The sequence below is a fragment of the Malus domestica genome, chromosome 09 (genome assembly GCF_042453785.1).
Source record: "Malus domestica chromosome 09, GDT2T_hap1".
In the NCBI taxonomy this organism is placed as follows: Eukaryota; Viridiplantae; Streptophyta; class Magnoliopsida; order Rosales; family Rosaceae; genus Malus; species Malus domestica.
The window spans coordinates 29,174,875-29,196,328 of record NC_091669.1 but is presented as its reverse complement, the minus strand read 5'-3'; the positions used below and the strand labels follow the sequence as shown (position 1 = coordinate 29,196,328).

The 21,454-nt window shown below is 37.8% G+C and overlaps 2 protein-coding genes, 1 long non-coding RNA gene and 1 pseudogene across 5 annotated transcripts; 2 read left to right on the top strand and 2 right to left on the bottom strand.

Annotated features, from left to right (window-relative positions):
- Window positions 1-3,310: 3,310 nt before the first annotated feature.
- On the bottom strand, window positions 3,311-4,565 carry LOC103442059 (senescence-specific cysteine protease SAG39-like; annotated as a pseudogene). The gene is made up of 2 exons (XR_011571541.1): window positions 4,143-4,565; window positions 3,311-4,048 (listed from the first exon to the last, which is right to left on the bottom strand). The product of XR_011571541.1 is annotated as a senescence-specific cysteine protease SAG39-like (transcript).
- A 1,488-nt stretch (window positions 4,566-6,053) lies between these two features.
- Window positions 6,054-10,452, bottom strand: LOC139198530 (uncharacterized). Its single transcript, XR_011584073.1, has 2 exons — window positions 10,276-10,452; window positions 6,054-6,412 (listed from the first exon to the last, which is right to left on the bottom strand). It is a non-coding gene; the product is annotated as an uncharacterized lncRNA (long non-coding RNA).
- A 2,356-nt stretch (window positions 10,453-12,808) lies between these two features.
- Window positions 12,809-16,771, top strand: LOC103442061 (inactive TPR repeat-containing thioredoxin TTL3-like). Its single transcript, XM_008380800.4, has 7 exons — window positions 12,809-14,213; window positions 14,847-15,042; window positions 15,133-15,314; window positions 15,397-15,730; window positions 15,836-16,040; window positions 16,120-16,226; window positions 16,372-16,771. The coding sequence occupies exons 1-7, from the start codon at window positions 13,222-13,224 to the stop codon at window positions 16,522-16,524; spliced, it is 2,169 nt and encodes a 722-aa protein (XP_008379022.3). The 5' UTR covers window positions 12,809-13,221; the 3' UTR covers window positions 16,525-16,771.
- Window positions 16,772-18,186: 1,415 nt separating this feature from the next.
- On the top strand, window positions 18,187-19,819 carry LOC103442060 (uncharacterized). Of its 2 annotated transcripts, none has more exons than XM_029108487.2 (4): window positions 18,187-18,453; window positions 18,581-18,625; window positions 19,025-19,455; window positions 19,593-19,819. In XM_029108487.2, the coding sequence occupies exons 1-3, from the start codon at window positions 18,313-18,315 to the stop codon at window positions 19,445-19,447; spliced, it is 609 nt and encodes a 202-aa protein (XP_028964320.2). In that variant the 5' UTR covers window positions 18,187-18,312; the 3' UTR covers window positions 19,448-19,455; window positions 19,593-19,819. The 2 variants fall into 2 exon arrangements, with proteins under 2 accessions (XP_028964320.2, XP_008379021.4); XM_008380799.4 differs by having other exon boundaries at window positions 19,590-19,819.
- Window positions 19,820-21,454: the final 1,635 nt, after the last annotated feature.

Genomic DNA, 21,454 nt, shown 5'->3' with positions numbered 1-21,454 from the left:
TGGTACTGTTCCTTTACCCTTGTGGGTAATAATATGGTAGATAGACCTTCAAAATTTATGGGTCTAAACTTTGTTAGTGCTGTTTCTTTGCTATTCTTTTACCCTTCTTGGTCAGAGCGATGTAGTGAGAGCTGCAAGCTTCACGTGCTCAACTTTGGCAGAGAACTTTGGCAAAGTTATCTGTGGTACCCATGAGCTATTGCTGCGTGTGGGAAGTGGGTGATTGGACAGTAAGATTCATGTGTTTTCTACTTCCCCAGAAGTCTTCGACAGAATACCCATAATTTCCGCAAAGCTGAGTGTGCGTGTGACAGGTGCTGACAAGGCTGGAAAAGTAGGTGCCTCTTCGATTTCTGAGATCGGCCCTCGTGGTCTCTGAGGAGCCCAGCTTTTGAGGAAGCGAGCGCCTCTTCGATTTCTGAGATCGGCTTTCGTGGTCTTTGAGCAGCCCAACTTTTGAGAAAGCAAACACCTCTTCGATTTATGAGATCAACCCTCGTGGTCTCTAAGCAGCCCGGCTTTTGAGAAAGCAAACGCCTCTTCGATTTCTGAGCAGGCGCCTCTTCGATGTCTGAAGCTCCGTCGAGTGCAGCTTTTTATAGGGCTGGCATTAAGTTCCAAAGCACACTTGAATCTCCACCAGTAGAAGCTCCATTCTTGCACTTCTAAGATCTTGATTTGTCCGACCTCTTCTCTCTTCAATACCTTTGAAAATGTCTGGCCCCTCCGACCGTCGTTTTGACTTGAACCTTGTTGAAGAGGCAGCCCCGCCTTCTCCAGACAACATATGGCGCCCATCCTTCGTCTCCCCTACTGGTCCTCTTACCGTTGGGGATTCCGTGATGAAGAATGATATGACCGCTGCGGTGGTGGCCAGGAACCTTCTCACTCCCAAAGATAACAGACTACTTTCCAAACGGTCTGATGAGTTAGCTGTTAAGGATTCACTGGCTCTCAGTGTTCAGTGTGCAGGTTCTGTGTCTAATATGGCCCAACGCCTATTTGCTCGAACCCGCCAAGTTGAATCATTGGCGGCCGAAGTGATGAGTCTCAAACAGGAGATTAGAGGGCTCAAGCATGAGAATAAACAGTTGCACCGGCTCGCACATGACTATGCTACAAACATGAAGAGGAAGCTTGACCAGATGAAGGAAACTGATGGTCAGGTTTTACTTGATCATCAGAGATTTGTGGGTTTGTTCCAAAGGCATTTCTTGCCTTCGTCTTCTGGGGCTGTACCGCGTAATGAAGCTCCAAATGATCAACCTCTGATACCTCCTCCTTCTAGGGTTCTGTCCAGTACTGAGGCTCCGAATGATCCCCCTCCGATGCCTTCTCTTTCTGGGGCTCTACCGACTGCTGAGACTTCTCCTAAGCAACCTTTGTGAAGGCTCCATCTTGTTTGTTTATTTTGACTCATGTATATGTACATATTTGTAGCTTATCGGGGATATCAATAAATAAGTTTTCCTTCATTTCAACGTATTGTGTTAAATACACCAAAGCCTTCTTCGCTAAGTTCTTTGAATTTTCTTTTGTTGAAGCTTGTATGTTGAAGCTTTCTGAGTGGAGCATGTAGGTTGGGGTAGTGTTCCCTTAATTTTTCGAGTGAGGAAAACTTCTCGGTTGGAGACTTGGAAAATCCAAGTCACTGAGTGGGATCGGCTATATGAATCTTAGAACGCCATTGTGCTCGGTCCTGTGTCATGTCCTTCGTTAGATCCAAGTACTCTAAGTCTTTTCTTAGAGTCTCTTCTAAAGTTTTCCTAGGTCTTCCTCTACCCCTTCGGCCCTGAACCTCTGTCCCATAGTCGCATCTTCTAATCGGAGCGTCAGTAGGCCTTCTTTGCACATGTCCAAACCACCGTAACCGATTTTCTCTCATCTTTCCTTCAATTTCGGCTACTCCTACTTTACCCCGGATATCCTCATTCCTAATCTTATCCTTTCTCGTGTGCCCACACATCCAACGAAGCATCCTCATCTCCGCTACACCCATTTTGTGTACGTGTTGATGCTTCACCGCCCAACATTCTGTGCCATACAGCATCGCCGGCCTTATTGCCGTCCTATAAAATTTTCCCTTGAGCTTCAGTGGCATACGGCGGTCACACAACACGCCAGATGCACTCTTCCACTTCATCCATCCAGCTTGTATTCTATGGTTGAGATCTCCATCTAATTCTCCGTTCTTTTGCAAGATAGATCCTAGGTAACGAAAACGGTCGCTCTTTGGTATTTCTTGATCTCCGATCCTCACCCCTAACTCGTTTTGGCCTCCATCTGCACTGAACTTGCACTCCATATATTCTGTCTTTGATCGGCTTAGGCGAAGACCTTTAGATTCCAACACTTCTCTCCAAAGGTTAAGCTTTGCATTTACCCCTTCCTGAGTTTCATCTATCAACACTATATCGTCTGCGAAAAGCATACACCAAGGAATATCATCTTGAATATGTCCTGTTAACTCATCCATTACCAACGCAAAAAGGTAAGGACTTAATCATTTTCATAAGGATTCGACGTGATCATGGAGTGCCGGCTGTCGACTACCTGACGCCCTCCCCCTCCTCCTTTATCCGGGCTTGGGACCGGCAATGTAAAATTACATAGGCGGAGTTAATTATATATACGGAAAAAACAAGAAAATTCCAAAATTTATCAATCAAAACTACATCTAAAGTTCATCAGTAAACACACACGCTTATCAACCCAAACAATAAAATTTCACAAGAACTCGTCCAACCCACAACATATTATAAAAAATTAGAGCAAGTTGAGCAAGCCATCTAGTAATACTTGGTCCCAACCAACATCTCTTTGCATTCTAATGCGATCGATTTTGTGATTTGCATGATATAGGAGATATGCACATTTAAGATATATGCAAATATATACGTTTGATTGATAGGAATCGTTCCAAGTTTCAGGTTCACTTTTAAAGATCATCCGGACAATAACTCAGTTGAAACCGGATTCTTTATAACAACGAAAAGAGATTTTATTTGAATCTGACGACTGTATATTTGTCTGCATGATAGAAGAAGACCAAACAATTATCGATTTGCACGAGTCTTCACAGTGGATAATCAACAGATTGGAATGCATGATCACCAAATAGAGGTTGTTCGCATGTATTGGATCTAACTGTTTAGATCTATATGCTTAACTAAAACAGACGAAACTGAAGAAGGTTTTCACAAGATGGCTAGTTTTCCTTACGGCCAATCTTATAAGTATTTTACACATACAAGTTGATACGTATGATACAGCCTACCAGGCATATAAATAGTAGGCATTGGTTTCACTGTTGATGGTAAAATTAAGGGTTCTTTAGATATAGACCCTTGTAACTCTTATTTCCTCTATAAAAACTCACCTAATTATAAACATTCAAATAAAACCCAAATTTAAAAGTGATTGCCATGTAGGAAAGTGTGGCGTAGGTCTGTATGCGGCAGACTGTGGGGTAAGATGCAGACAGCAATTCCACAAAGTCCTTCGGCTTCTGCAACATCTCTTTGCATCCTAATGTACCCCTCTTCATCCCATTCTGCACCCCATGAGTTCTTCACTAACCAATACTTAGTCCCATCCTCACTCAGGCCATAACCAACAGCGGTAACACCATGGTCAAGGCTCGTTCCACAAGTTCCGGTAAAGACACCACTTGAATAGAACTGGAAGTCGGAACCACTAGCATCAATAGCAACGGAAACAGGTTGATGAGCAACTGCAGCAAGAAGGGCCTTTTCACTGTTTGCAGGGACATCTTCAAAGCCAGTTATCTTGGCTGCATGGCTTGCTTCCTTCTTGGTGTTACATGTACCTTCAACGCCGTTGTAGGGGTAATTAGCTTCTGTGCTAATCCCGTGATTTTTTTGGATGAACTGGAAGGCGTCGTCCATCAAGCCACCCTCACATCCCTGGTCTTCACCAGCGGTATCACAATCAACAAGCTCTTGCTCAGACAAAGAGATCAATTTCCCAGTTGTAAGCTGTGTTATTCCTTCAGTGGTGGCCACTGCTGAAAAGGCCCAACAGCTACCTGTATTTGATTGGAATTAAAGTAGTTAGAATAAAGTATCAAATCAAACCAGTTAATATGAATAAATAAATAAGCTAGACGTTTATATAACTACCGCATTGGCCTTGGTCCTTGATGGGGGTTACTGCTCCTTTCTCTCTCCAGTCCATTGTTGCTGGTAATGATGCAGTCACATTTTCATACTTGAAAGAAGTTGTCTTCGTGGAGCATTCATGTCCGTTGAATCCATTTCTTGAGGCTTTGAACTCTTCATTTGTAAGGTCTGCAAACTGATTGATACTTTGTAAGGTTTGTTTGTATCCTTATTAGAAGATTCTATAAACGCCACACTCTCCTTGAATATCTTGAAAGGAGTTTCCTTCTCATTAATGTCATTATATACGCAACCATAACGAATCAACCATTGCTCGTATCTCCCATACATAGATGCATCTTGCAGAGTACGAGAAGTGGCTTCAGAAGACCAAGCCCCCAAGGTGAGGATCAAGCTAAGGCACATATATTTCCACAGCTTCATGTTAAGGAACTCCATGGGTAGCTTGCTAGTGTACTAGAAGCAAGCTGGCTTATGATAATGTTAAGGGTATATGAGCAGAAATACTGAAATGGTAGATTGCTCCGTTATTTATATACTAATTCAGGCGGTACAGAATGGCGTTTTTGCTATTTCAGTTCCCCAACAAATGATGAGTAGCATCGTATGCGCCTTAGAAAATATTTGATATGGAATGGACCTGTAAGATTATTAATGGTAAATTGACCTTTGATTTAATTTGAATTTGGGCCTTATGCTGTACGTTTGTCCTTGTGTGCATAATATACTTGTTTAAAATGGATTCTGAAATGTACGTGTGAATCTTCAACCCTGTGGGATGTACTTTACTTGATTAATTATTTCAGAAAATAGTTGTCTAAGATTTTTCAACAATTTGAGAAGAGATGTGCTATTTACACACTCATTTTCACTTCTCACATGCACTTTTAATTTTCGGCCGTCGGATCGAATGAAATGAAGAAAATCGAATGATAGAAATTAATAAAGAGTGTGTGAGAAGTAAAGAGAATTATATGCACCTCAAGGACCATAGTTTTGTTGCTGTCGAAGAAATCAAATTATGTAGTTGTTTGTTTCTCTATTACGTTTCGTAAACTCACAGGAAAAGAAAAGAATGTTAGAATGGCCTCAAATCTATGAAGTTGGACAAAAACAAGTAGGAGATGTATGTGGCCACTATGAATTTAAATAAAAATATGGATGTTAACTAGCATATTTTATCCAAATGAAAGTAAAAAATGGAGAAGTTGTTAAGAAACGTATCCCTTTTGATCCCCATAAAAAAATGATAAGATACAGAGGTACAAGTTTTCTTTCACTTCTTCATCTTCTAGTAAATTAACTTGGACAATATATGCAAATTAACAAATATATTTTTATTTGACATTCTTTGAATTTAGTGGGTTATTCCAATCCTACTTGGGTGTTTTAGTTACTCTACTATTACTTAAAATTTAATTGCATCATGTCATTGAAAGTGTAACCCCATCTGCAATTGCAGGAATCCCATTTAGCATTGGAGTGGAACAACATTTATGATATATGCACAAATGTGTCTGTAACGGTTTTGTTTTCTTCCATTAAGAACATTTGTGTTGTCCAAACACAGCAATCTCAATGTAAATATGGAGGAGCGGCGATGAGGAAAACGACGGGGATTGAAGTTTGAGGACGAGGAGCGGCAAAGGCAAACGAACACGACTCGAGTGAGGACTCAAGTGATGTGGACGAGGAGAGGAAGAACACGCTTAGGGTTAACTAGGTCTGACAAACGAATCGTGTTTGTCGTGTTTTGTGTTGCGTTCGTGTAATACTTGTTATCATAATGAGTCGTGTGGTATCACACTCATTATCTTAACGAGTTCTTAACAAGTCAGGTTACTTTAACCAATATGTAAAATGACCCGACCCATTAAGAAAAAAAAAATTCTTAAATTTGCACATACCACATTACCACATAAATATTATTTCAAAATATAAAAACACATTTGTCATCAAGTACTTCATCTACACTCCAAAATAAGAGCTTAATAAAAAAGCACCAATACACTACTAATCTACTACAAAATATCAAATGTGCAAGGATATGCAAAATGAATGAGTTTTTCTTTTCAAAGTTGTGAAGCCTTTCTCAGAAGTTAAAACCTTGTCAATGAAACTCAAAGCTTGCATGTTATTTCTTTTACAAAATCCTTCAATTCTCATCGATCATCATGAGGAAATTGTATTGGAACTTCGGCTTGATCTATTGCCTTCAAGAGTTATGTTGATGATGTTTTTAGTAATGTTTTCCACATCAGAACTCTCTTCTGCATAAATTAAGTATAAAAAAATCAAACATTATTATGAGAAGTTTACCAAAATAATTATGAACAGAAATAAAACAATAGTACTCTACCATATAAAAATATATTACCTCATTTTTTCCAAATTTTCTAAATTTAATTTAATAAATATATAATATCAGATATATAATTATATATATTATATAATTATTATGTATTTTTAGGGGCAAAAAATTATTAAATTAATATTTTTCTTATCATGTATCGGGTTATCCACATGTATACCCAGACCAACCCGTTATCTTACCATGTGCTTATCGCGTTATCTGATAATGACTCGATTCATTATCGTGTCGACCCAATAACTTGTTAATTTCATATCATGTCGTATCGGATTAATGGGTCTTGTCAGAAATTACCAAGTCTAGGGTTAACCTAACTGTAAAACGACTCTCTCTTGGGTTTAAGTTATATCGGTTATGTTCAATTCAGTTTTCGAAACCACTAAAACCGAAATTGAACCAATAGTTTTTTGTTCAGTTCAATTTCTTTAGCTTCAGGTTTTTTATTTTATCAGTTTTGTTTCTTCTTTTAACAAACAATAGTATCTACACAAAAGGGGAGGGGTGGGTTTAACCTCACAATGTGCTAGCAATAATGTGGTTCAAATTCGTATTTGGTTAGAATCAAACCTAAAACCTCTCACTAACAAATAAAAATAAATATCACTAGACCATATTACTAAATGACTAGTTTTGGTTTGTTACCAATGGTTTGTTTATGTATTTTTTTTTTTTTTCAATTTTTGGGTTTTCCAACTCACCCATATCTCTAGCAACGCTGTAAGCATATTTATTAAGAGATAAATATTACCATAAATGGAGGAGGGAGGTGATTTATTGAGCCTTCTATGTAGTGTTCAGATTTAGGGTTTATCCTTATTTATGTGGGACCTAGTTTTTCTTGTCTTGTTTTGTTTCGAGTCAGACCAAGACATGCATTGTGCACCGCACGACGCATACAATATTTCATATGAGAATTATTGACGGTACATAATGGGCTGTGATGCAGTGTTAAGGCATGGGTACTTGGGTAATTTCACTCATTGAAGGGTTTATGTCATCCAACTGTCTCACAAGTACGGCACACATTGGCCATATATGATATATGGGTGTGTTAAAATACTAATTAGGGTAATACATAATACACGTAAGCTCATGATGAGCAACACAACAATGAAAGTTCTCCAACATCTCCGTCCAAAATATTCACTTGTAAATGAGGGGTTATAGATTTAAATTTTATAGATGACGAATTCGATATCAAATTAAGTTATTCATTATTTGGTTTAACTGAATTCCTCTCTCCTTTTAGTATAACACTAGCATCTTGTCACATGCATACCCAATTGCCTTTTTTATATTAGATTATGTCTTTTAATTTTTTTTTATTAAAAAATTATTCAAAAAAAAATGAAGCAAAACCATGAAACCATCTACTAATGTGGGAGTTTTTTTTTTTTAATTAAAGTTTGAAATTTAAAATTCATTCAAAATTAAAATGTGGTGAATTACTTTAAATTCTTATGGTTCAATTGTAATTTTGAAGGACAATTTTGGTATTTTGAATGTTTCACCTTTTTATCATTCTCACTTTATATATTTGTACTAAAAAAAAAGACGGGCAAATTTAAAACGTACAATTTACATTTTATATTTCACTTTACACATTTAAGAAATGTAAATATTGAGTTCTACTTTATGTGAGAGGTGTAAATTTAGAATTTTATCTTTTTACTAGTGAAGCTCACCTCCTAAAGATATAAATATATAGTTTTATTTTAATGATCTAAACCGTCTATATTTTAGTACATTGTTTATAGATCATCCTTGCAAAAAATTAGACAAATTCAAAACTCTTAAGACATCTATTTGTGGTGAATAAAATAGATGGATACGATTTTACAAAGAAACACTAAAATGAATCCAAAGTTTATATGGTTTCAGAATTGAGTAGTTTTTGGCAGATGTAATATTTGAGGCAAGACATAAAAGATAGACAGCTAAATCATAGAAAGCGTGTGTTAAATTGAGTGGTTTTTGGCAGATGTACATTACGAGTGGGGCCACAAAAATGAGTGTTAAAAGCGTGTGTCCTCAAATCCTAATCATTTACATATACTCCTTATGGTGCACATTCAGTAACTCTTTTCAACGATCTAAACTATCTATATGATTTGAGATTTTTGTTCTTACATGATCTGCACGTAACATGAGATTTAACAATTCTATTGATATTTGTAATTTTGCGATTATCAATCTGCTCAACGAAGTACTTGAAATCTACTCATTGTTTTCCAATTAGTCATGTGACAATGTCAAATTTTTTCTTGCTCCGGTACATGTCTATCTTATTCAAATAATATTTACCGGACCACTTTTAAATAGAAATCAGTTAAAACCAACCATCATTATTTATGATTGGTGCAAATCTGAGACCCAAGCAACAAAGATTTAAAAAAAAAAAAAAAGACATCGTATATTCTCATCAACAAGAATTCGTAGCAAACAATCCTTTCACTAATCCACGTAGGATAGACATCTTAGTTAGAGCTTGTTTTTACATCCAAATTTTGTAACCGTGACATTATACTTTGGATTTAAATCTCAATTGGAGGTAGTCTAATATGGAGAAAGGATTGCAATATACCCCATGAAATAGATTATAACGAGTTATCTTTGACATTTAAGTATTTATTTCAATCATGACTAAACCATGACCCCTCCATAATTTGTTGACAGTTCAACAAATTCAGTCCAATTACCTTTAAATTACAAGTAGCCGCATCTATTAAAGAAGAGATAATCAGGTACAAGTCCTAAACGGAGTGAACTATTGAGTTTAATCCGAGACATTTTGGTTACCAGTTTAGGTCCTCTAATTTTTATTCCAAGTGAGCAAACTTTCTATTTCGTGACAATAAGTCCTCCTTCTAAAGATGAGTTTTAATAGTATTTGTCATTTAGTACCATGGTAAGAAGAATTTTTCTTCACTTGAAAATGAAAAGTCTTAGGTTTGAATCTCGTTGATGGCGAATTCGATACCAAATTAGACTTTTATTGTGTGGTTTTGCCAAACTCTCTCTTCCCTTAATATAAAAATACCAATGTGCTCAAAGAAAAAAATATAATATTTCTCAAATATCTATCATATACCCTCGAGTTGTACGGGGGTCCAAAACGGTAAAGTAAATGAGTTGTTACCCATGAATTTTTTATTATGCAGCACCTTTAAATATTTAAATTGAATTTTTCTAATTAAACCATGCGGTATCAAAGATATGCTGAATGTGGGGCTTGAAAGCATATTTCACGCATATCGGGTCAATGGCATATTGGGTAAAATAAACAAACTTTAACCCCACTTTGTAGTCTACATGGTAAGGCATTAAAAAAAATTTAAACTTTAACAAAAAAACTTCTGATACTATTCATTTTAACAAAAAATCATATTTTTACATTAAAAAATCAATAGAAGCGGAATTCAAAAGTCTATTAAAGAAATGTATAATATGATCTCCAGGACGGGTCTTGAGTTTTTTGGTGCATGAAGTGAACAATTAAAATGTGAATTTTTCAATGTATGAATATATATTAAATAAAATATTTAAACAGGAATCTAAAAAAAAAAATTCTAATTACAAACTGAGTAAGTGACACAATTATATATACGGAAAAAACAAGAAAACTCAAATTTTATCAATCAAAACTACATATAAAGTTCATCTGTAAACACACACGATTATCAACCCAAACAATCAAATTTCATAAAAACTCGTTCTACCCACACCATATAATAAAAATTTAGAGCAAGTTGAGCAACCCACCTGGAGAATGGAGATTGAGTGTGGTTAATGGTCGGTGCCTCGGCGGTGAGGTCCTTTGCAGTTAGGAGCCTCGGAGGAGTGGGGTCGGCGCCTCGACAGAGTGAGGTTTCGGACTTTTGGACGGCGCCTTGGTGTCGGCGGAGAGGTGAGAGGTCCTTCATAGTTTGCATGCCAAGCGCTGTGTCGCTAACGCGAAGAACTTATAGGTCTCTCTATCTTGGACTTTGTAAAGGACAAAATAAAAATTAATTACACATCTCTTTAAGCTATCTATCTACTAGGGTGAACTGTTAATTTAGTTTCTGAATTATTATCTGAGTGAAAATTAGGTCCTCTAAAATATTTTTTCAGAAAAATTAGTACTTGAATTATAAAATTTTGCCAATCACATCCCTGATATTAGATTCGAAGCTACTATATTCAATTTTATGTCAATTTAGGTCACGTTATTTTCATGTGATACACATTGGAAGGTAGAATGATAATTTTTAATAAAGAAATAGTGTATGAAATTAACTTCGGACGGTAAATTAGACGTTAGATTCACGACTATATGAAATGTTAAGGGCTTATGGGCGAGAAAATACGGTATTACACTTTAAAGTGTGTCAAGTGACTTAAGTTGACGAAAAATTGGATAAAATAATTTTGAACATAATAGGAGGGATGAAATTAGTAATTTTTAATGAATTTAGGTACTTATTTTACCAAAATAACCTTGAGACCCACCGGGCCAAAATATATATATATATATATATATATATATTTAAGACAATATTCAAATAAGAGATTTAAAAATTCTAATTTTTTTAAGAAAACTAATGAAAAAGGCTTGAAAACTTTGAGTTTTAACGATAAGGATAAAAGAAAGGGTAAAGTGAATAGTACTAAGATTGACTTTTTAGTGTAAAAATGTGGTTTTTCGTTAAAGTGAACAGTACCGGGAGATTTTCGTGTAAGTTCCCAATTTTTTTTCCTATAAATACTTACACCATTTCTCTCATCATTTTCACCATTTCATACTATCTTACCTTATTTTATTTCAATTCTTCACATTCAATTCACCTCATACACTGTCACAACCCGTCCTGAAATAAATTTTTTGATGGTGTGAATTGTCTAAAATACCCTTGGACGTTGAGATGTGTTTGTGTGATATGTTTTTGGTTGTGGTCCAATTCCTAATTTTCCTAGACTTTTGGAACTATTTAGGATTTAGGTTTTATTTTTGGTCGGTTGCAAATTGGACCACACACACTCACACACCTACCCATCCCGTTGACTCTCTCTTTCCCCTTCTCTCGGCTTCCATCTATTGTCGGTATAAGTTGTACAGTCACCCTTTGAACTCAGCGTTCAAACCACGGATTGACATCGAGGAGGTTGTTTTTGTGTTCCTTGTGAGCTTAGAAACACATCCATACCTTTAGTTCGACGTGAGAACTCGTAAAACCCAAGAACCCAGAATCTCATATTTTGAGTACTATTCATGCACTCGTAATCGTGAAGTTTTCAAGGAGTTTTAAGGTTATAGTGAGCCTTAAAACATCATCACGAAGCTCAAGGAGTAATTTTGAAGTGATTTAGACGTCGGGAAGCCCAGGTTTAGCAAGTTGCAGGTTTGGCCGAAATATCGAAGTTTTTCAGGCGACTTTCTGTTGGTTTTAGGTCCCCAAAGTGGTATGAATATGTTCTTCGAATTTTGGTTAAGAATTGAAGGAGATATGAAGGTTTGATTATTTTTCCCGTTCTGGTGATCGCAGCGGTGACTAGTGTCGGACTCTGGCGAACCAAGAAAGAAAGAGGAGAATATTTCGTCAAAGTTAACAGAATATTCTAACATCGTCAGGTAAACATAACGGCATATTCTGATTTTTAACGGAATATTTCCTAACGTCGTTAGGGAATCGGTTTGGTGTGCCAAGCACATGTCTGCGTGTGGGTCGCGTGTCTGGCAGTGCCTTCGCCGGCGCGTGAGGGCGCGTGGGGTCATGAAAAACTTTTCTAAAATACCTCATTTGAGCATTGTATGAGAAGTTATTTCCTAGTTTTGTGTATATGCTTTAAATAACGTTTATTCAGTTATTTCGCATATAGATGAGACCTATCCTGAGGACGAGCGCCATCAATCGAGACTCGGGGGCTACGACCCTTCGACATATTAGTGAGTGGGCTTTTGATTTTCCGTATATACCTATATACTTGAGATTTTTCCCAGAAAATGAATTATTTATTATGTCACTAATCACGGGTTTGAGTCGATTCTACAATATTTTTTTTTTCTGATTTGGATGAAATTTTGTAAAAGTTATCTAAGAAGGTAGATCCAAAAAATTAACGTTTCAGATGATAAAAGTGGTTAGCGCCGTGTTATGTTACTATCTAGTTACCTATCTAGTTACCGTTTAAGTTTTTTTGTATGTAAATTATAAATATAGAGAAAGAGGCAGGTAGCTATGGATACAATTGAGACAAGGATAATAAATGGTCTAATCCAATTTTAGTTAATAAAATTAAAAAGGAATCATTTTTCATACTTTGTTTGGCAAGAAATCTAATTCACAAAAAAATAGAAGATAAAACCAAAAATAAAAAATTAATTTCTATTTACCTTTTGTTTCAATTGATTAAAGGAAAGGGGGGAAATGTCTCTCATTCAGTCATTCTTTGCTTGCTCCTTTTAACATCACGGGATCCCCATCCCCATCCCCATCCCCTTCTTTTCTCTCTTCTTTCTTTTATTTCTTCCATTTCCTCCACCTCCTCCTCCTTCATCTCCTCCTCCCTACAGCCGCCGCAAGCCAACCTCTCCACATTTTCTTATCACTCCCTTCCTTTTGCTTCTTTCAACAAAGAGCATTGAAATTCAAAACAACAAAAGCAAGAAAGCTCACAGAATTCACAAACTCTGTTTTGTTCTGGGGAAGCTTTAGGCACTGAGCAAAAATGCCCCACACCAGTGCCAAATCTCTGCAAGAAATGGGCTTTGATTCCCTCACGAACCGATTCCGTGACTCACTGAGTTACAACGACACCACTACCATCACCAACGACCACAGCAACAAGCCAGATGTCAAACAGCTCGATCTGGGTTCGCCAGTCTCGCCATTGATGACTCGGAGTTCAGCCAATGGCTGCAATGGACTCGGCCACAGCGGTGGGGCAGCAGTAACCAGTTCAAGCTGCAGTTCAGGTACTTCTTCTGGTTCAGTTTCGAGCAAAACCAGCAATACCCAGCTGGGCAGAAGATCGGATTCCAAACCCAACAACCACTCCGGCGAGCTCTCGGTTTCGTCCGAAACAAGCCCGAGAGCCTCCGAGGCGGTCCGATCCGGTACGACGCCGAGGAATTGGAAGCCGGTTCACCGGAGATCGGTGTCTGCTGGACCCCCATTGATCTACTCTGGTGCAAGCTTCAATACCAGCTTCAGTACTAATGCGAGTAGTAATACTAATACAGCAACTTCATCTTCTTCTGCTTCAATGGCGTCGACCACCACTGTTTTTCCGAGTGGCAACATTTGCCCATCTGGGAAAATCGCCAAGTCTGGATTGGTCTGTAGAGGAATCAACAAGACCGATGTTTTGGGGTCTGGCGGTGGCAACTATGGCCACGGCAGCATAGTCAGAGGAGGCGGTGGGGGTGCGAATGGCGGCGAGTCTGCGATGGCAAAGAGGGCAACTGGGAACTCTGATCCAGAGGAGGTAAAGAAATCTGCTAATGAGCTTTATAGAAGAGGCCAGTTTCTTGAGGCATTGGCATTGTATGATCGTGCCATATCCTTGTCTCCGGACAATGCTGCCTACCGGAGTAACCGTGCCGCAGCGTTAACAGCGCTGGGGAGACTTCTGGAGGCAGTGAGGGAGTGTGAGGAGGCTGTCAGGTTGGACCCTGGTTATGGGAGGGCGCATCAGCGCTTGGGTTCTCTTTATCTTCGGTGAGTAGTGTTGAAAACTGAGACTTTAATCAATCGAAAGTAGGTTTTTCGCAATTTTATTTACGATGTCTTATTTGTTTGTACGATTGTGCAACTTTTATAGTAAACATGTTTTTTTTACATTGCTGGAATGTGATTGGTCCGTTTGTTTAGATTTCACATGAATTGTGCTAAAGTGTGTTTCTTATTGGTTTGTTGGTATCTCTGATGTGTCAATGGTTTGTGTTACCTCAAGCTTTCGCTTCCATTTTCTATTATTTGAATTGGTAGACAAGTACTTCTGATATCAACATTGTGTTCTGTGTTGCTGGCAACCTGAATGGTTTTTGGAACATTGTTCTATGTTGTGTTCTTTTTATCTTTCTGCGCGTTTGAGTACAGATTTGTAGTATTTTTGTTGCTATATCTCGACTTTGAGTCTTTTTAGAGCTTGTAACTGAAATATTTATGGCTAATTTATTTGCATAGAGTTTATAGTTTTAGTGGCCCTCCATTTGCATCTGGGATTCTTATAAGTTTTCCGAAGTTTTCAGTTATGTTGGTCCACTATCTATCTTGCATCATACTCTGAAGTGAACATTTCGAATTCATTCAGCGTCATCTCAGTTAATCCATAACTTGGAAATTTTACAGTTTTGGGCTAGTTGAAAATGCCTACCATCACCTCTGTATTCCTGGGCAACGGCCGGATCAGTCTGAGTTGCAGAAGTTGAAGTCATTGGAGAAGCATCTGAAACAATGTGAAGATGCCCGTAAGCTTGGCGATTGGAAAAGTGTGCTAAGGGAATCTGAGGCAGCCATAGCAACTGGAGCAGAGTCCTCTCCTCAGGTATAACACAGATCAAGTTCTCTTAATTTTCTGATTGATGTGGAACAAAATTTTTCAAATCGTTTAAAACTAATTAGAATTAAAACACAGCTTGTTGCTTGTAAAGTTGAAGCTCTACTGAAGCTACATCAGCTCGAAGATGCAGAATCTAGCCTAGCAGATATACCCAAGTTTGAAAATTACCCTCCTTACTTGCAAACCAAACTCTTTGGCATGCTTGTTGAAGCTTATGTTCTGTATGTCAGAGCCCAGGTTGAGATGGCATTAGGAAGGTAAGAACTGAAGTTTCAAACTTACGTAACACACCAGCCATTGTTTTTAGAGTGAGCTAGAAGGATAATAGGTTTTTTGCAGGTTTGAGAATGCAGTAGCAGCGGTAGGGAAGGCAGGACTGATTGACTACAGTAATGTTGAAGTAATGAGGGTTTCGAATAAAGTGAAGAAGGTTGCAAATGCTCGTTCTCAGGGTAAAGATCTTTTTAGCTCTGGAAGATTTGATGAAGCCTGCTCTGCTTATGGGGAGGGCCTCAAATATGATAGTTCCAACTCTGTTCTCTATTGCAATAGAGCAGTTTGTCGGTCCAAGCTCGGACAATGGGAACAGTCTGTTGAAGACTGCAACCAAGCCCTAAAGATTCAACCTAATTACATCAAAGCTCTTCTTCGAAGGGCTGCCTCAAATGCAAAGGTACGTTGTCCTTCTTATGTGCATGTGGGTGGGAGCTCATTCTTTGAATTTGTTATTTGTTGATTTATATGTGACTGTTGGTGTCTTTTCTCCCCAAATTTATAGCTTGAACGATGGGCAGAGGCAGTGAGAGATTATGAGGCCTTAAGGAGGGACCTTCCTGGAGACAATGAGGTTGCTGAGTCTCTACACCGGGCACGAGTTGCATTAAACAAGTCTCGTGGAGAGGAATTTCATAATGTGAAGTTTGATGGTGAAGTGGAAGAAGTCTCTAGTTTGGATAAATTTAAAGCTGCGATATCATCACCCGGTAAGCTTCATCCATTTTTAATTCTTAGTAGTTAATTAAAATCCAAGTCTATTGTATAACTGAAGATTTGAAATTTCAGGTGTTTCCGTCGTCCATTTCAAAGTTGAATCCAACGAACAATGCGCAGAAATATCGCCATTCATAAATATGCTTTGTGTTCGATATCCATATGTTCACTTTTTTAAGGTAGTTAAATGATTCACTGTGTTCCTACCGTTTCGGATGAGATTTATTTTACCATTTTTGCATTGATCGTGTATTTCATAATGCAGTAGGAGAATTACCTTATACGGGAGGATCTACGATTAAATACTTTGTTGTTTGATTGAAGGTGGACGTAGAGGAGAGCTTATCCGTGGCAAAAGCGGAGAGCATAAGAACCGTTCCAGCGTTTAAAATTTACAAAAATGGAGAAAAGGTGAGGGAGATGGTCCGTCCAACCCATCAATTCCTGGAAGAATCGGTGAGAAGCTGCAATCTCTAGCAGGAATGGCGAAACATCTCAGGTCTGGTCCGTTGGCCCGCGTATATGTGTATGGTAACTCTCCTAGTATTTACCATGTTTATTCATATTTCCTGTTCCTACTACAAGGAATACCATTTTTACCTGCGACATACATAATCAGTTACTCAATTGTTTCAGAACCTGCAGACAGAAATAGCTCTGCCGTTACTTCCTGTTACTCTACATTTGGGGATTATATACGTAATATTCTTCTTCTTCTTTTTTATATTAATTTTCTCTCTCTAGATTTATTTTTCCCTGCCTTTGGATTCCATGTGTTTGGTTGTCCTTTTACAGTTTTTTTATTATTATTTTTTATTTCCCCAAAATGCCAGCCTGTGTCACTTCCTGATTTTGAGCAAAAGTGGATAGTTTTGATTATAATGTCTCCCTCTCTCTCTCCTCTGGTAGAGAGAGAGCATGTTGGGTGGTGGGTGGCATTGTGTAAGATCATTGTTGCATAAACATTTTACCTTATTAGGGTCGTTATCGGATGGTTAATCCCATACAAAATAACACGACTCGTTAACAAATTAGGTTGTTATCTGGTCACTTGTTAAAAATCCGTTAAGATAATGAGTTTGACACCGGTTAAGATAACGAATATGACACAAAAACGATACGAAAATGATAAACACAATTAGTCCTTTCAGTTATCCCGACAGCCCTTGCCTCCGTCCCCGGCCCATCTCTTCCTCTTTCTTTTTCTCCTTCCACTTGCTCTTCCTCTTTCGTACACTCTCGTGGCTGGGAGACCCAAGGTGTGCGTTGTAGTTAACTGTTCGATCCGCATGTATCCGAGAAACCCGATTTCGATCATACCCGCGAGCGAGCGGAAGAACTCCTCCAGGGAGTCTGTTTGTCAAGGATAGAACGTGCCAATTCCATGCCTTATCCATGCCGTCACTTCACAATGCCTCCTTCCTTCTCTGCCATATCATATGGCCCATATGGTATGTGTGCTTGCTTAATAACTTAATTATTTTGTTGCCGATAATCCATCTATGTACCTACTTTTTACGTTCAAAACCAAGCATGAATGGAACAAATTAGGATATGGTGGAAACCAATGTATGTGCTTCATACTTCAACTTACCAGATTATTATCGCTCTACGAAAGGGAACATTACTCCACATTGCATATAGATATACTTGTGCTTATGTTATGGGCTGTCATGATGCTGACACCACCATCTTCATTGCCCACAAAGAATAACTAGAGGCTTTACTAGCCCAAAATTGACGAATAAGGAAATCACATGAACAGAAAAAACAAGTTTCTTAAAAGCCTATTTGAATTTTTAACCCTCTTTTTTTTTGTTACGAGACTTCCCAATCTTCAATTTTGTTTTCCATTTTATTTGTGAATTTTTATCTTTTCATCTTTTTGCCTTTTTGGAGTTATTTTAGTATCCAAGTAAGCAAATAAGTGGGACCCATTGTTGCCACTTGTATTTTAACGAAAAAAATAAGTGGGACTTAACGAATAAAACATTTTCAAAAAATTGGATACTTGTTTCGAATGTTTAAAAATGTTAACATCAACTTAGAATAACACTAAAAGGCTAGGGGGTTTAGGGCACTTAATCCTAAATTATAATGAGAAAATCAAATAGAAAGAGTGTAAATATAAATAAAAAAGAAAAAGAAAAGAGAAAAAAAACAAGTTAGTTGATAAACCAACCGCATATATAAACAGAAGAGTAGCCAGTACGCAGTAATAAAAGAGCAGAAAAAAAAATCCCAGAGAGAGGGAGCAGAGCGAAAATGGAGATGTCGAGTGCGAGTGCGAGTGGGAGAAAAAGGAAGACGACGAGTTTCCAGAGAGAAAAGATGTTTCTAGAAGATTACCTTCTCCTCATTCAGTCCAACTCCCACCTCCATCTCACCGTCGCTCATCTCAATCAGGTCCCTCTTCTTCTTCTTCTTCATCATAGATCATCTAGTTTTAAATTAGTAATTTATTCACATTTTTCTTTCAATTTATTTCTAAACTGTTTGATTCGAGCTCCTTTCCGAAATTTTGGTTTTGCAGATCATTGGCATGCACGGATACAAGAAGATTTACAAAGTTCCCAAGGTGAAATTTCAATTTCCTCCATATTCTTAGCTTCTGTTTGGTTCCTGAGAAAATCTTAAAATTAATCTACTATTGTTATGTTGGTCGGTTATATTTTAAATGTCATGAATCATGATGATTTCTTCTCTGGGCTGTTTAGCTAGTTTAATTTTTAATTTTTTCCCATTTTTTGTTGAAATTTGCTTCAATCCTTTGGCCGGTTTTTCTCACACTTTCTCGGTAACAAACAAGTCCTAATCCATCGCATTCCCTTCTTTTTTTCTAACATTTTTCATATTTATTTGAAATCTGGTTCGAATTCCTGGCCCCTTTTATTCTCTCTCTCTTTCTCGGTAACCAAACAAGTCCTAATCCATCTCATTTCCTCCTCTCTTTTGTTCCCATTTTTCAACTCTTAAGAAACGTTTTAGCGACGCCGTGAGTTCGCTGTCGCTTGTCGATCCGGCTCGCTCTACGCTCAAAGACTACATCTCGCCGTTTGTGATCACCACCCTGGAGGACGTCGTCGCTGACCTCGCCGACCTCAACTGGAAGGAGTGCTGCGTCACCTCCGTTGAAACCCTAAGCTCGTGGAAACACACAACCTCCGCTCCTGCTGCTCTTGCGAGTCCCGGCCTCGACCTCGTCCAATACTCCCAGCTTCAACAATCAACGCCGTTGGCCCTTGATTCCAGACTCTACGGCGTCGTTTCGGCTCCTAACTCTGCTTCCGAGACCGCTCCTCCAGCGAAGAAACTGGTGACGAAGAGGAGGAGGAAGCGATCGCCGATAGCCGCCGGTTTCGCTCGTGCTCTGGACTCTTTTTCGTACGGATCGTGCTGATGTCACAGGTACTGAATTTTCGCGACTCACTCTTTGTGCGCGGGCGCGCCGTTTGTTTACTGTATTTTATTTTTTATTTTCAAATTCGGATATTCTGTTTTTTTTTTTTAATAATTTTTTGTTTCGGTTGTTTTTTTCGCAGCAGACTTACGTGTTGGCGGGAGTTGGGCACTCGTTTGGTAGAGCTATGATATTTTTGAAAGGTAAGGGATATTTCTGGAATTTCGCTCAGACAGTGGTACAATTGTGTTTGTGAAGAAGTGTTAAGGGTGTTTCGGGCTTTTTATATTTGTTGCTTTGTAGTTGGTAGTGGTAATTGCTAATTGGTTAAGTGAATCCAAATCTATGCGTCTCGTGGTTTCCTTTTTATAAGTAGGATTGACTAATGCACGTTTTTGTTTTATAGTAATGGATGTTTTAGAATGTACTAGAAAATAAGTCCGTGCGTTACGGCAGGAACCACTGTTTCAGTTATAACTGCATAAATAAGACATATTTAACATGAATAAATTTAACAATCATAAATGAACAGAGGGACACATGAGAATGCGGTCGATAAGTTAAGCAGCTTGGCTTTTACATGCATTCAACTAAGCTAACATGTAAAGACATTGCACAATTAGTAGGAAGAAACTGAATGTTCTTGATCACAAAGACATGGTTGCCCAAAAAATTTTGTTTCCATAAGAAACAGAAGAAACAAAAACATGCAGTTCACACACATTGTGTAGTTTAGATGGCAAAATATTTGCCCTTTAGGGCAGACACCTATTCCAGCACTTAATAAAAAAACATAGAAAGTGTTTAGTACTTGTTCAAGTAGCTAATTTTTCAAGCACAAATGTTCAAAGTAAAAAATATGCAGAAGCTCTGTTTCTCTATGAAATAGAAGAAATAGAAGTAACATGCAGTTCACACATATTTTGTCCCTGCAGTTAAGATGACAAAATATATGTCCTATAGGCTAGATACCTGTTTTAGCAATTACCAAAAAACAGAAAAAGTGTTCCGTTCTTGTTCGAGCAGCTAAGTTGTCAAGCACAAATGTTCAAACCTAAAAAGGTGGTAAGAACGGAATCATACCCTCAAATGCACCAATACAGATAACACGCGCTAATGCCCATTCATACAAACTGCAGGCCAAGATGTGCAAAAAACATTTGCATATTCCTTGAAGGAAAATTTCTAGGCCTTTGTTATATTATGTATTAAGGAGAACCAAACTATATCCCTCAACACTAAATTTGTTGGACTCACAATCCCCTTGCAAGGGTTGTAAAACTCAAAAGCTTATTGTCCAAAACCAAAACAATTTGTACCATTTACATGCATGTGCAACATATGGCTTACACTGGAAAAACGTTTAAAATCAAATAGAAATTTGTAAATCATGTAAAGATTTTGTTTTACATTTTTATAATCAAGTAGCAAGTAAAATTACAAACTTTCAGCAACCTGAGAGCAGAAATTAAGATGTTGAGATATCCCGAAACATACAACATACTGTATGGACCGTCTTTTCTTGTCTTTCTCAATTTCTCTCGCTACAACCTCATTCATCATTCAATGAATTCAGATTTCAGATATAACTAGACAGATGAAGCCTTATTGACTCTAATCCTCACTAACCAACAAAGCTTAAATGCTACTATTTTGCTCAAATTAAATAAATTGTACCCCTATCCCCCATTTTCCACGCAATTCACCACCTAAACAATGCAACAAAAAACCAAAAGAAAAGATAAAAATTGTTACCTATGGTTAAATTTATTTACAATGAAAGATGTTTTGGTTTTTTGAAAAAAGTTTTACATGAAAAGTATAAAATGGGTGAATCAAGCTCTTGGAGCTCTTTGAACCACTTTATGACCCTAATTGGTACGATTGAAAATGAAGAGTAATCAAACTTCATTAGCCTAATTGAAACAAATTAAATACCATATTGAAAATGCATTAAAAGTTGAGAATATGCTTTATAAAGGCACACCTCAACAGTCTTAAGAATTT